At 41.9% G+C, this 15,697-nt stretch overlaps 1 protein-coding gene across 1 annotated transcript in view; it reads left to right on the top strand.

Moving 5' to 3' along the window:
* A2ML1 (alpha-2-macroglobulin like 1) overlaps positions 1–4,771 on the top strand; it is a 32,090-nt gene extending 27,319 nt beyond the window's left edge. Inside the window, exons 30-36 of the mRNA XM_081126999.1 lie at positions 898–1,113; positions 1,289–1,416; positions 1,553–1,643; positions 1,958–2,026; positions 3,120–3,222; positions 3,900–3,941; positions 4,350–4,771. Of these exons, the coding sequence (XP_080983125.1) occupies positions 898–1,113; positions 1,289–1,416; positions 1,553–1,643; positions 1,958–2,026; positions 3,120–3,222; positions 3,900–3,940 (648 nt within the window). The 3' untranslated portion in view covers position 3,941; positions 4,350–4,771. The remainder of the gene's footprint in view (positions 1–897; positions 1,114–1,288; positions 1,417–1,552; positions 1,644–1,957; positions 2,027–3,119; positions 3,223–3,899; positions 3,942–4,349) is intronic.
* The last annotated feature ends 10,926 nt before the right edge of the window (positions 4,772–15,697 follow it).

The following is a 15,697-nucleotide window of genomic DNA, read 5'->3' as shown; positions in this document are numbered from 1 at the left end:
GGACTAAAAGTTGTTTGTCAAAGTAGATTGTCAAGCTGCACAGGCATCCCTTATTCACAGCTTCCCCAGGGTGATGACATATCTTTTTATTTTTATATGGCAGTGTCATGTCTAAATAAGACTGTTCTCTGGCGTTTGGGATAGGAGGAAGTGGGTTCCTTTATTCAGTAATAGATATTTTATTATATTAAGTGTTGAGAATGTAGAGATTCTCGTGACGCAGAGATACGACAGTGTTGCCGCACACCTCATTCTTTTCTTCTTTCCCCTAGTTGTAATTTATATAAATAAAGGTAAAATGTTTCCAGAAGGAAAGGTGCAAACCATGTGATGCCAAGCTCTCTTAGTGCCAGGTTATCAGTCTTCTTCCTAGATGAAGGAAAGCTTGTTATGTGGCATAATGGCCCCGAAGCCTTGGCCTGCAAGGAAGGATTTCCCAGGGATTTCCAAATGCCCTCTCCAACTGGGCCACGGAAGATCGTTACGTAGTTAAATAACTTCGAAAAATGTGCAATTTTTAGGGCTGTCAGGCTGCTGCCTTTTCCTTCTCAAATAAGGAAACTGCAAAATATATACCGTTATCCACTCGCTTCTAACAACAGCCCATCTGAAACTAGGTTTGGTTAGTGAATCTGAATGTATGAGATTAGCCTAGGGACCTACGCAGTTCAGTGACAGCTTGATGGAGGTTTTCTCCACAGGGGAGATGTTATGATTTCTACGTCAGCTTCCTCAGGGTTGGCGAGTGTGATTCTTAGGTACACAGAAGATACACCATGTCAGCTAGCAAACCACCACCAGCTATGTGGTCGGTGACATACAGCTTTAGGGGCTGTAGGGTGCTTGAGGGTCACTGCAGCGGCCCACGGAGCGGTCGGCGCACGCTGTCTTCCTCAGGATACTGTAGTCGCGCTCCAGGCTCTGGCCAAATACGCCACCACTGCCTACGTGCCGTCCGAGGAAGTCAGCCTGGCCGTAAGATCCGCTGAGGATTTCCGGCACACCTTCAACGTTCAGGCGGCCAACCGGTTGGTATTTCAGCAAGAGATTCTGCCCAGTGTTCCCGGAGTGTACACCTTGGAGGCCGCAGGCCAGGGCTGTGTCTATGTGCAGGTACGCAGAGACCCACGTGGGGACAAGCGTGCGCTGGGAAGGAGGGTCCGAGGGCATGCTCGCCTCCGGGAGAACCTTCTCTCTGTCTACCTTATTTGTAAGTCAGACAGTGTGAACTGTACACGTTCTGAAGTTCTTCTCAACTCAAACTTGCTTATCTGTTTCTTCATACCAGACGGTGCTGAGATACAATATTCTCCCTCCTAAAAATGTGGAGACCTTTAGTCTGAGTGTGGAAATGGGAAAAGCTATATGTGACCAGTCAGCTTCACCTCGATCCTTGACGCTCACCATCCGCACCAGGTGAGGAGAGCTGAGGTTGTGGTGGGGGCACCTGGATTATAGAAGCTGAGTCGGGGTTTGTGTGTGTGTGTGGGGGGGGCAGAGTATGCTGAGAGGGAAAATCATGGGCTCACACAGGTTTGCTTCTTTCTGCCAGTTACGTGGGCAGTCGCAGCTCTTCCAATATGGCCATTGTGGAAGTGAAGATGCTTTCCGGGTTCAGTCCCACGGAGGGCACCAATCAGTTAGTAAGTCACTTCACTCTTCTTCATTTAACTAGTCCCAGGGCACCTAACATTATCATTAAAAAGCTGGTGAAATGGGCATCATGGTATATATACACACACACGAGTTGTATACATACAACTCATGATCGTATTATCTAAATGGGCTACAGAGGTGCGTCAGATCTTTGAAATGGAACCTGTAAGTCTTTGTTCCTTTTCTTACATTTGTCACCATATATATTGTTTTCTTGATCACAACAGAGCTTTGGGAGGTTCCCGTGGAGCATAGGGAAGGCTCAGGCTCTTAGTCTCTTTTTTTCTCCTTTCTTATTCAGCTTCTCCAGCAACCACTGGTGAAAAAAGTTGAATTTGGAGCTGACACACTTAACATTTACTTGGAAGAGGTAAGTATTCAAGAACTGAAACAACTATATTTTCTAAAACAAAAAATAATAAGAATGCCGGATTTTTTACATTTTTGCTTTACTATCTGGCTTAACTGAAGTGAAATTTTATCTGCTTCTGTAGTCAATCTGTTGCAGTATCACACATTAAGTAGCCCCTGTACACGTGTACGTAAAAGAGAATGAGAGTGGAAAGAAAACAAATAATGTCTTAGTATTATTCCAAAAATAATTTCGATCTTGCAGAACCCTACATATAGTCTAGGGGTTCCCTGAGAATTCCTGGGCCACATTTTGAGAGGCACTGTACCTAAAAAGAAAATCCATTTGGAAATCTCTTCCTATTAGGCATTTATAATTCCATATCTAAATGTATAACATGAATCTTATTTTTTTATTATATTAGATTAATTTATACAATTGTCTTAAATTCTCCATTTATTCACTTATTCAACAAATATTTATTGAGCAACCAGTATATGCCAGACACTCTTCGATGTGGAGATGCAGCAGTAAAAATAATAGACATGATCCCTGTCCTCATGGAGTTAATGTTCTAGTGGAGAGACAAACAATATGCAAATTTAAAAATACATATATATGTGCACACACACATTCCGTAGTAATTTCAATAGTAAGTGCTACAAGGTTAAGGAGATAAAGAGTGATGGTGGGAGTAGAGCAGGATGTGACTATTTTAAAATAAGATGCTCAGGAAAGGCCTCCTGAGGATACGTCATTTGATCAGAGACCTGGATAAACAGAAAAAAGCAAGTAGGGAGCATAGAGCTGTTGGAGTAAATGTCTCTGCTTCTGTGGCCACTTCAGTTAATTTAGTGGAGGAGCCATGGCCTCAAGTAGACCAATGATGAGGAACCACTTTACAGAAGGGCCAGGAGGCTGTAAGATCCTGAAAAGAAAGAGCCAGAAAGTCAGCAGCAGGCAGTACCTTTCAGCCTGGCATAGGGCAGAAGGGACAGATAGAGGGTTTCAGAAAATCTGTGTGAAGACCAAAGTCCTTTAACGTGCACATTACATAGATTGTTATTTCCACCTTAGTTTCAATGTGATGTTGTGTCTCTCTTCCCCATAGCTCAGTAAGGAGACTCAGACCTACACCTGCACCATCAGCCAGAGTGTGTTAGTCACCAACCTGAAACCAGCAACCATCAAAGTCTACGATTACTACCTCCCAGGTGAGGGCTGAGCTTCACCTGCGTCTCCCAGCAGAGTTCTCCTCATTCTTTAAAGCATCTCTCCCGCCCTGACCGGTGTGGCTCAGTTGGTTGGAGCACCGGGCTGTCCTGTGGGTTCACTTCCCAAGCAGGGCTCACACCCAGGTTCAGGTTCCATCCTGGTTAGGGCGCCGTGCGGGAGGCAGCCCATCAGTGTTTCTCTCTCATGTGGATGTTTCTCTCTCCCTCTCCCTTCCTCTCTCTCTCAAGTCAATAAAAGCATATCCTTGGGTGAGAATTAAAAGAAATATAAAATAAAATATCTCTCCTAATTTTACAAATATTCCTTCCCAGGGCAAGTAGCATATAATTATATTATCTGATCTCTTAAAATACTTTAGTTCAATTATATGCCATTTTAAGAAGTCTTCTGCATTAGAGATATTTTATAGGATGTGGTCTGTAGACCAAAAGAAAAATGTGGACCATTGTTCTCTAAGGACTAACTGTTAATATTCTTGCTGTGGTAAATAATTTACCATAAGAGTGCAAATATCAGTGATTGGAACCTTCCTGTAATTCTGAATATAACCTGTAGAGATCCTTTGAAAAGGGCTAACACAGTAGCTTTTATGAAATACTTTCTCTCTAATGTATGAAGCCTGCGATGTAATAAAATATGTCGTTTCATTTCCCAGATGAACAGGCAACAATTCAGTATTCTGATCCCTGTGAATGAGGTAAGCCCGGAAGAGGGGAGGGTGGGCTTTTGGGGTAGGGCGGTGGTGGTCAGAAGTTAAGGGAACCTTCTTCTGAGTTACTGTTATTGTCTTTTGGGAGCTTATTTTTGACAGAAAGTGGGTTTTTCTTTTCTGTCCTAAACACTTGAAGGGAGAGTAATAATCTCCATAGTTCACATCAGAAAAAGTTAATAGTCCCATTTGTGTGAGAGGGTCTATGTGATTTTAAAAAAACGTGTTTTTATCTGATTGAAAATTAATGATTTTTTCTAATTATACTTACATTATATTTTTGTACATTTGTGAGGGTTTCTTTTGCTTTTTTAAATACGGAAAAGCTCCTCTATAATTGTGAAGACTTTCTGAGTATCATGATGTGTTCTTCTGTTTTTTGTTTCCCCCCCTCAGACAGAAGCTGGAAAGAGACTACATGAATCCTCTCTGACATTACTGGACAGCATTCTTCTGCCTCTGAAAGCAGAACTCATTCTATCAAATAATTTGATTTCTCGGATTGTCTAGTGAGTGAGTGACAGATGAGCAGGTCCTGAAGCTCAGCTGCTTCCGACTACTTCACAGATACTTAGATGCCAAAATAAAGGGTTGGGGGAGATGGGCTGGGGATAGTCACACAAAGGAGGAATCACGTGGGAAAGATCACTGGGGGAGAAGATGTGGTTTAGCCATTTAGGGGACTCTCCAAAGAGGAGATGGTGGTAGAGAGTGATACAGGGAAGATAAAGATGTCTTCCTAGAGGTTAAATCTAAGGGAAGATGTAATTTAAGGCTTTGGGAGTAGACTAAAAATAAATAAGTGTTCTTTTCTTGGAAAGAAAATCTGTGCACTTGTCTCTGTGAATATTTCTGTGGATACCAAAGTTTGTTTAAAGATGATCATCATCTTTAAAAAAAATGCACATTTTTGCTTCTCCCTTAAACCTTTTGATCCCGACTTCTCAGACTCCTGTTAAGGATTCAGGGAGGGGTCAGAGTAAAGAATCCTAATTAAGGGATCATGTTCAGCCAGCCATCACTGCAGGGCAAACAGTGATTGGTATCTCCGCTTTTCTCCTGCTTGCTCCCCAGCTCTATGCACATGGGAAACCCATTGCGGTGTAAGCTCTTCTTTGGTACAATGGTTTTGTTTTGGAAACAGGTTTAGAGGCAAAGGGATGGGGGAAAGGTGAGTGATATATAAACAGAGAAGATTCTCTAAATAATTACACACTCTACCCTAGATGTCCACACTCTGATATTGCTCCTCAAGATGGTAAACTCTGAACGACAGAGTCAGGGAAAAGTAAGTCCACGATGTGGAGATGCTCCCCTGAGCCCAGGGCCACACAGACTATTCATTCTCTGTCTCCCCCACCCAAGACTCTGCCCTGGGCCTCCTAGGAGTTCCTACATGAGAGAAGATGGGGAACACACCCGAAGGAGGCTACCCTGAAGCCTGACTTACCCCTCAGGGAGCATGGGAAGAGAACAGAGAGCACTCTAAAGAAAGGAGGGCACTCAGCACTACTCCCACTCAGAGAACGCTCTACCCTCTATTACATTTGGATTTGTAGCTCCTACCAGAGAGTCCCCCCCACTTGCTTTTTTTTTTTTACAGTGGAGGGAGGTGGTGATCCTCAAGACACAAGAAGTCGTATCTAAGTAGAAAACACTTTAAATGATTGCAGAAACTATTCTTGTATCGTTTGGGCTTCAGATAGGAGAAAAAGAACATTCTTGTGACTTAAATTATCAACTCACTGAACAAAAGGATGTTAATAAGAAAATTTACATTGTTTGACTTACTAAAATGTAAACATTTGTGAGTACTTCAGATGTAAGGTGACTGTAAGGATTGACACTTGGTATTATAGTACTTACAGTAAGTACTCAATACATACATTTCTTACATGCCTGGTACTTTATCAGGCCTGGGAATATGAAGATAAATAAAGTGAGGTTTTTATCCTTAAGGGGCTCACAGACTAGTGGAGGGAGAAATAAACAAATTAACAGTTAAAATACAGTGTGCCAAAATATACTGATAGAAGAAAGCACAAAAAGCTAGGGGAGTACATAGGCCTCACCTACAAATGCAATCATATTGGGGGTTAGAGCTTCAACATATGAGTTTAGGAGGAACACACCAGAGCCCATAACAATCCTCAAAGAGATTTTGGATCGAGTAATCAGGACCACCAGTTTTGTTTTCCATGAAGCAGATATGAGGGAAAACATGAACTTTAAACATTTTTTATTGCATATCTCCTAAAAGAAAACTTTAAAAGCATGCATCCCCTTGAGTATTTTCAGTCAAAATCTAGAATTTTCATCTTAAATTTAAATAGTTGAAAGGATATGATTTCTGGATACTATGATATTGGCAAGAATAAAACTTGTGACTTAAGAAATATCATCCAGTGTAATGTATAGTCCATACAACTTGATACCCCCTATCCATTAAAAAATTACACAAATAAGTTCAATAGTCAGAATTTTTACATTGTTCCTTTTTCCCCTTCAATTCATGTTTCCACCCATTTTCATCATGGAATTTTTTTCTAATGTATTTTATGCTTAAAAGTGTTAGTGATTACCCTATCAAACTTTCTGCCACAAAAATACATATATAACTTGAAATAGCGAAGTGATTTTATTTTATAAGACTCAAAGATATTCAAGAATTCTTGTGGATTCACTTAACAATCAAATTATTATTAAACATAATGAATCAAAACAGAACAAATTTTAATAATAAAAAATTAAACAGCCACATATTTGGGTAAATAAATATTGAACATAAAATATAAAATAAACTCAGAAACACAGTTCCTAATGAGATGGATATAGCCGAGTGTGTTTTTCTCCAATTTGTGCATGTATCTATAGATGATTACTACTTATTCTAGAATGAGATTGGATTCAGGATTACTTTTATTCCTATTTTTAATTTCTATAGATGCATTCTTTGAGAAATATGACTCATGTAAATGAGTAGAAACAGAAAGCATTTAGCTTTAGCAATGTCACTGAATTTTCTGATCTCTTTCATGTTATATGCCAAAAAGTATATAATAATCTTTCATCAAAAATCATTCTTAGTGATCTATTTTCAGTACTCAGTTTGATTAGGTCTTTCTTCAATTTGGTTGAAAGCATTGTAAATCTTGACTTAAAAAAAAGAATTTTGTATTATTACCTACATAAAGTGACAGTATTTCAAATATTTAAAAAACCCCAGAACAAGAACAACGCACCAGGGAATGAATTAAAGTTATACCTTTTGTAAAATGGAAAGAAAAGGAAAAGAGGACTGATCGTGAAGCTTCAGCTCACACAGCCCATTCTTAGTGAGTTGCTGAGAGGGAGAGTCCATGCAGAAGTTGAAGATGTAGGAAGCCCTCGTGCCTTCGGAAAGTCTTCATATACTTCAGAGATAAATGTATTGCAGCTTGAAAATTGCTGATTCAGTGTATATATGGTTTCAAATCTGCCTGTGTTCTACCACTTGACTGACTTAGGGCAAGTTATTAAGCTTGTCCACACCGCAGTTTCCCCCTTTGTAAAGTGGGAGTAATAATACTCAAAGAGTAAGGTGAGAATGAAATAATAGTATCCACGAAAAGTGCTTAAAAGCTTATCTAGCCCTGGCTGGGTGGCTCAGTTGGTTAGAGCGTCGTCCTGATACGTCAAGGTTGTGGATTCGCCTCTGGGCAGGGCACATGCAGGAATCGACCAAAGGATGCATAAACAGGTGGGATAACAAATTGAGGTTTCTCTCCCTCTCTCTTCCTCTTCCTCTCTCAAATCAATAAATTAAAAAAAAAAACAACCCAAAAACTTATCTAGAAGGAGGGAGGAATGAATTACAAATTAACACAAGGAAACTTTTGGGGGTGATCTTTATTACCTTGATTGCAGTAATAGTTTTATGGTTGCATACATAAGTCAAAATTCATCATGTTGCACACTTGAAATATGTATAGTTAATACTACACTCATTTTAGAAAGATGTTTTAAAAATATTATTTGGCATTTAGAAAGTATTCAATAAATATTACCTATTATTGTGAGGAGATCCTGGGCCTTTCTTTCCAGGAGCCAACATTTCCATCCCCATTTAGGCCCTCTGCCATGTAACTGAGGCCTCCTGTCATCCCTTCCCCAGCCCAGAGTGACAGTGGAGGCAGCGAGTACCTAGGCAAGGAATGACACCTTCTGGTCAGAGAGGAGAGCACACAATGGTGTCTTCTGCATTTTTTACGTTTAAATTTTGTTTTGTTTTGTTTTATAATTTATTTTTGGAATACATAAGACATACCAATGTAAAAATTCAATGGTACAAAAAACAACTTCTACATCTTTTCTTTCAGTTCCTTCCTCAAAAGTAACCACTATTAGTTTTGTCGAATGCTTGCTCCCTGAAAATACTGCCCAAACACCCACTGGATAAAGCTGGGCTTGTTCAAACCGCAGTGAGGGAAGGCACCTTGAAGGAGGCTTAGTACTGTCTGGGAAGGGAGGGCGAAGTCAGGATATTTATGAAGCTTTGGGGTCTGGTTTAAGGGGGGTCTTTCAGTGTAGGGGGTTGATTAAGACTGGGTGAGAATCACAGTTAAGACTGTGGACACATCATGAGGGTTTCAAAGTCTCAGAGAATAAATAATCATTTGATAACTGTTTATTGAAAAGCTGAGCAGTTTGAAATGTTTTTTCTGGATGTTTCTGAAATAAACAATACAATTATCTGCAACTTTAGTTTTCTGAGCAAGAGTTTCCTGGACTATTAAAGTCCTGTTGATGAAGATAGTGGAATAGTAAAGGCAAGTGAATGCAGACTGTGTGGGTGTAGATGGTTCTAAGTTTCTAAGTTTTCAGAAGTATTCTGCATATTCAATTATCCATGTGTAAATTTAAAAATCTTTTCCCCTCTAACGGTTGTTGTAGAAATCCAGAAACTGAGTATGAGCTGTTCCTTAAATAAGAGCTATCCGATAGCATTTGCTCTGTAGTTATAGGTGATGTGCTTTTTTCCGAGTATGCATATTTTAATCTCTTGCATTGAATAGAATTACTGTCTGAAGTATTCTACTAGTATTTTCCCCCTGAGCAGCTTATGTAACAGATCATGGTTTTGGCAAAAACACTGGGACACTTTCTCTAATTCTTGGTGTACTTTTTCATCATAAAATACAGGTACAGGGTGGTGTGGCAGGGGAGAGAAATAATTCCACAGCAATGAAATATGAGGGCACCCAGAGAGGCCTTCATGAAATATATTCGTGGGGCACCTACTGAGTGCCAGGCACTGTGCTAGGCACAGGATGAACATCATAACCTCACTCTCCGCCCTTGTAGGCTTGGAGCTCAGTGAGGAAGATAGACACTGAATGTACAGTTATGAGTGGAAGGGATATAACAAAGGACAGGAGTTATGGGAACCTAACCTAATCTTGGGGCTGAAGCCGGGATTCCTAGACATGAAGCTTTGTCTGTAGGCCGAAGGACAGGCAGAAATGGTACAGGTATAGGGGTGAGGTACGGGAGGAATGTTCCAGGCAGAGCAAACAGCTTATGCATTTTCTGGAAACTGAAGTTACTTTTCTCTGTTTTCCTGTTTTCTGTGCCAGGCATTTGTTCTCTGCATCTTGTGATCATGTTTCTAAATATTTTGAAGAGGAATGTTCACATACAATCTCCCAGGTCAAGTCTTCATTCTGAATACATAAGAATCTACCCTGTGACTAACGCCCCTCATCAGTGCAAGCCTTTCCTGTTAGTGGTCTTAGGGAGAGACAACCCGGTACTATTTTTCAGTTTCCAGGAGATGCAGTGAAGATCATTATCTGAATCCGAGATAAAGTTCAAGAACTGTCCACTATTGGCAGAGAATAGAATTACGATTTAAAAAAAAATTAAAAGTGTCTTAAGAAATCACCTAGAAAGATTTCTTCAACTGACAAATAAGGACACTGAGACCTAAGGTGCAGAATTCTTTACAACATTCAAGACAAGCAGCACAGGAGACCTGAGCTACAGAAGCTGAACAGGTTACAGACTCACAGAAAGCCTGAGGCGCTGGGATGTCCCCCAACAGCTCGCCTTCTGCGATGTGTGGGAGACAGAGATGATTTAAAATAAAGGATAACGTATCCTAGGCACCTACTTATTTATTTAATTTTTTAACCAGAAAAATTGTTACTCTGGAGAAATTCTAGACAGATGTCCAGGGAGTCTCTTACCTAGGGGATGAGGAATGTCCTCCATCAGGTCCAACTTTGTTCCCCCGGGAAGGCCCCACCAGTTCAAGGTCTCTGTGATTAGGGCTGCACCCTCTGGGGGCTCTGTCTTTGCCACTATCTTCCTTGGCCACATCGGAAGAGGGCTTTGGATTACTGAGCAGGTTTTACAACTTGTTCACTGCCTGCAGAAGATTAAGAATCCAGGAGCCATTTTTCAGTGACAATTCTCTTAATCCATATTCACAGTTTCAAAATTTGGTTAGCTTCTTGTCTATTTTATTCCCGACAGCTCCGGTGTCAGTACATGCATCTGTAGTTCTTTCTTTCTCGACTTACCTCTTTCCCAACTTAACTGCCAGTGAGCACTTTAAGCCTATTAAGCTTCGGCAGAGAAGTAAACACAACATATTTTTTTTCCTCACTGAAAGGATTTGCTGTATAATATGTTAATCCACTGAGGTTTTAACAACTAATATGACTACCATACCTGGATTTGAACTTTGTCCCAAAACTAAGGTCTACTTGGCCTTTATTTCTCAAAGCTTTTCCATGCAGTTGCCTCTTCCAAGCCCATAAGTCTCCAAATTTCTGTATCTTTTTCCCCCTTTCATTCCTGATTGAAAACTGGCCAGTTCTTTGCTCTGGTCATCTTTGGTAGTACCTTGCCAAATTTATTTAAATGCAGTAACCAGTACATGCTACTGTATTCTATTTTCTAACTTCTAGAGCTATAAGATCATCAAACACATTATCTGACTTCCAAGTTACTGCAGAAAAAATAATAACATATCATCCCACACTTTTGGTCTCCACTAAGGTCCTTAAGCAAAAGTTAAGTATTTTAGGAATTTAATGAGAACAGCACCTTATTTTTTATTTTTTTGTTTGTTTGAGGTTCTATATTTTATTTATTTTTTCTTTTCTTTCTTTTTTTTAAACTTTTTAAATTTATCTTTATTGTTGAGAGTATTACAGGTATACCATTTCCCCCCCCCCCAATTGACCCCCTCCACTTCCCTCCCACCCCCTTCCCAGGCCTTCACCCTGTTATTGACTGTGTCCATGGGTTATGCATATATGCATATAACTTCTTTGGTTTATCTCTTCCCATCCTCCACCCCCCCTTCCCTCTTTCCTCTGAAATATGATCGTCTGTTGCATGTGTCAGTGTCTCTGGATCTATTTAGTTCATCAGATTCTTTTGTTCATTAGCTTCTTCTGAAAGAAGACCCTTCAACATTTCCTGTAGTGCTGGTCTGGTGGTGATGAACTTCTTTAGCTTTTCCTTGTCTGAGAAGCTCTTTATCTGACCGTCAATTCTAAGTGATAGCTTTGCTGGGTAGAGCAATCTTGGTTGTAGTTCCATGTTTTTCATCACTCTGAATATTTCTTGCCACTCCCTTCTGGCCTGCAAGGTTTCTGTTGAGAAATCAGCTGACAGTCGTATGGGGGCTTCCTTGTAGGTAACTAACTGCTTTTCTTTTGCTGCTTTTAAGATTCTCTCTTCGTCTTTAACCTTTGGCATTTTAATTATGATGTGTCTTGGTGTGGGCCTCTTTGGGTTCCTCTTGTTTGGGACTCTGTGCTTCCTGGACTTGAAAGTCGATTTCTTTCCCCAGGTAGGGAAAGTTTTCTGTAATTATTTTTTCAAATAGGTTTTCAATTCCTTGGTCTCTTTCTGCCTCTTCTGGTACCCCAATAATATGAATGTTGGGCCTCTTGAAGTTGTCCCAGAGGCTCCTTATACTATTTTCATATTTCTAGATTCTTTTTTTTTTTTGCTCTTCTGTTTTTTGTTTCCTCATGTTCCAAATTGCTGATTTGATTCTCAGCGTCCTCTACTCTACCGTTGATCCCCTGTAAATTATTCTTCATTTCAGTTTCTGTAGCCTTCATTTCAAATTGGTACTTTATTATGTTATCGATTTTCTCAGTTATTTCCCTAACAGTCTGCTTAAACATCCTTATAAACAAAATTCCGAACTCTCCTATCTGTTAGCTTGCTTGGATCTATTTCATTTAGTTCCTTTTCTAGAGATTTCTTCTGTTCTTTCCTTTGTGACGTTTCTTTGCCTCTGCATTTTGGCTGCTTCCAGGTGTTTGTTTCTGTGTATTAGACAGAGCTGCTATGTCTCCTGGAATTTGTAGAGTGGCTTTGTGTAGTAGGTGTCCTGTAGGGTCCAGTGGCTCAGCCTCCCCAGTCACCTGAGCTGGGCCTTCTAGGTGCTCCCCTGTGTGGGCTGTGTGCACTGTCCTGTTGTAGTTGAGCCTTGGTTGCTATTGGCGCCCCTGGGAGGAACTGACCCCCAGGCCAATCAGCTGTGAGGACCAGCTGCAACTACAGCCAGAGAGCTGCTGTGCTGGAGACACCCCTATGGATCAGGACTTACTTCAGTGGAGCTTTGGTGCTCACCAAGTGTGCCCCTTGAGTGTGCCACTTGTGGCTGTGGTAGGGTTGTAATCCAGTGTGGTCGAGTCTGACCACCAGGTGCATTGTCTCTGGGGCCTCTGGGGAGGTGCAAAGTCAGCCTGTGCCAGTGCCTTGCCCAGGGCCACCCAGCATGAGCTACACAGCAAACCGTAGTTGGCTGCTGCTTGTGCTGGGCTTGGAGGTGTCCAGGAGAGGCCAAGCTATGAGCCAATGCAGACTGCCGCTAGTGCCAGGCCTGGGGCCACTTATCAAGCCGTATGGGGCCCACTGCTGCTTGTTTGAGAGATTTTAGGAAAGTCCTAAGCATGAGGCTCGAGAGGCCACTTGCACAGAAAAGCCCCTGGAAATGGCCTGGATGAGCTGCAGATGGGGAGGGGCGGGGCCTCCGGGAATCACGGGGCGGGGCCAAAGGTTCGAGTCAGGTGCTGGCGATTCAAATATGGCGCCTGCCTGCCGGCTGTGTGCGGGGAGGACTCGCCAAAGGAGCAATGGCCTCCGCCAGCCCTTCTGCCTGGGAGGAAGCCGCCCCTCCACCTCTCGCCCGGATCTCAGGCAGGTTAGTTCCTCCCCGAGTGTCCCGGGTCCTTTCCGGCTGCTGCCCGGCGCTGGGCTCAGAGGGCGCGTCCGAGTGAGTCCGTGCCGGGCCCTTTAGAGGAGCTGCTGGGGCTCCCGCAGCCTCCGCGACCCTCAGGGACAGTCCCCTCTGGTTTCACAGCCCGGAGTTGTGGGGACGGCTCTTCCCGGCCTAGAGCCCTGGGCTGGGGGCCTGCTGTGGGGCTGGGACCCCTCCCTTCTCCGGGAAAACTCCGCCGCCGAGATTCCCTCCCGGGTTTCAACTGCGGCACCGGGTGTGGGCCCGAGGCCGCGTCTCTGCGATTCAGCCCCGATCCGCCCGCGTCCCCGCCCCTCCTCCCGGTCTCGGTCAGCTCCCTGGTTGTGGGGCTTCTGTGCAGCCGGATCTCAGGAGGCTCTGAGGGATGGTTGTTCTGTATTTTAGTTGTGATTTTGATGTGGTTGCGGGAGGCGGCGGGTGCAGCTGTTACCTACGCGCCATCTTGTTTCTCTCTATCGCATCTTATTTTTTAGTACCAATGAGTAAGGATTGTTTAGGTTAAGGTGCCAAAATAAATAGGCTCAAAACTTAGCCCTTAAAGTCAAAATACGTATTCCTCATTGTACATGTCCATTGAGGGTTGGACAGCACCTGTGCTCCACGCTGTCCATCCCAGGAACGGAGGAGATGGAGCAGCTGCTGTACTGAATGTTGCTCTGCGCTTTCGCAGAAGAAAAGAGATGCCAGGTCAGTCGTGTGCACTGGCTCTTGAGGCTTCTGCCCAGAAGTGATGCACGTCATATCCACTCACCTTTCCCTGGCAGGAGCAAGTCACAAGGCCATACCTGACTGTAGGTGGGTGGGGCAGTATAACCCTACCATACGCCTAGAAGGAGAAAGATCTGGAACATTTTTGACCAGTCTTAAAGGCTTCCTCAATATGGTAAAAACAGTAAGGGATTTAGAATTTGATATTAGAATTTTAGCCCCTGTTCATATATTTATTTTGCCACGGACAAGCCATTTAGCATTATCAGTTTCGGTAACCTCATTTACAAAAATGGAGAAAATAGTTCTTAATTCAATGAATGCTTGAGAGGGTTAAATAAGGCATCACATGTGAAATCACTTAGCCCAATATTAGTTTTCTTCTTTCCTTCCACTCACTGCCCAGAGATAATGTATCATGTGGTTTTAATATTTTTATTACAGTTAAATTTTAAAAAATGTATTTTTATTGATTTCAGAGAGAGGAAGGGAGAGGCAGAGAGAGAGATAGAAATGTCAATAATGAGAGTCATTGATGGGCTGCCTTTTGCATGGCCCCCACTAGGGATCAAGCCCCCAACCCAGACGGGTGCCCTGACCTGGGAATTAAACCTCAATCTCCTGGATCATAGGTTGGTGCTCAACTGCTGAGCCACGCCAGCCGGGCTGGTTTTAATATTTTTAGTAAGGAAAAATTTGTATGTGTTGGTTGGCTGCTTCAATTTACATTAGTAATTTCCTCTACCCTACCTTATTACAAGCTTTTTGAGAACAGGGCCAATGTTTTATCATTCTTCTGTACCTCTGACATTGCCTAGCACAATGTCAAAAACATAATATGTACGAAAAAATATATGTATTGATTATTTTCTCCTGAAAAGTGTCTCACTTTGAAGGGTTAACTCTCAAGTAAACATTTTCAATAAATTTTAATTTTCTCCCCTAGGGCTTTTGTTTTACAGACTTTTCCAACTAATTATTTTATATTTACAATATCATGGTAACACAAATGATATTACACTTATTTATAGTTTTAAAAAATAGAAATTAGAGGAGCTTTTGTGGGGGTCATTCTACATTTCACCTTTTGGCACAAACAACCTCAGAGACTTACAACCCAAGAAACCACTGACACAATTTTGCCATGGTTGCCAAGGGACAAGGAGGGACAGTGAGCGGGGAAGGTGAGGCTTATTTGCTGTGGCTCCTCTCTGGATCTGGCTCTTCCCTAAGGCCTTCCAAGAGGCCAGTCAGAGACAGAGTTTGAATACAGGCTCACTAATAACCCTCCAGACCTAGATGAGACACTGTATTGATGACCTCTCAGGATCAATGTGAAGATTAAATAGATAAGTAAAAATCATCTAGCATGGAACACAGTTAGCTAGCGTAAATAACACTTCAGGTGTCATTTGGCCAGTTTGATCAAGAGATGAGATTCTTAAAGATTGTTCCTCTGATTCCTTCATATTCTGACCAAAGTCTACTTCAAATATTATTTCTCTCTTTCATGGGAAGGGCAATTCTTTTGATGACCAGATATAGACTTTGGTATCCTTGAGTACGTATAGTCTTCTTACTGAGCTCTTATCACCATCTGCTTATACTCTAGTTATTAATATTAACAATCAATATTTATTGAATGCTTACCAAGGACAATCAATGGGCTAAATGAATTCTGTCATTCACTTAATTCTCATAACAACCTTGAAAGCTAGGTAGTTCCTTCATTTTACAAATAAGGAGAATGAGACTTATAGAGGTT

Source organism: Miniopterus schreibersii, assembly GCF_964146895.1.
Source record: "Miniopterus schreibersii genome assembly, chromosome: 2".
Lineage (NCBI taxonomy): Eukaryota > Metazoa > Chordata > Mammalia > Chiroptera > Miniopteridae > Miniopterus > Miniopterus schreibersii.
Note: the sequence above shows the minus strand (reverse complement) of the source record. Positions and strands in the feature narration are given on the sequence as shown.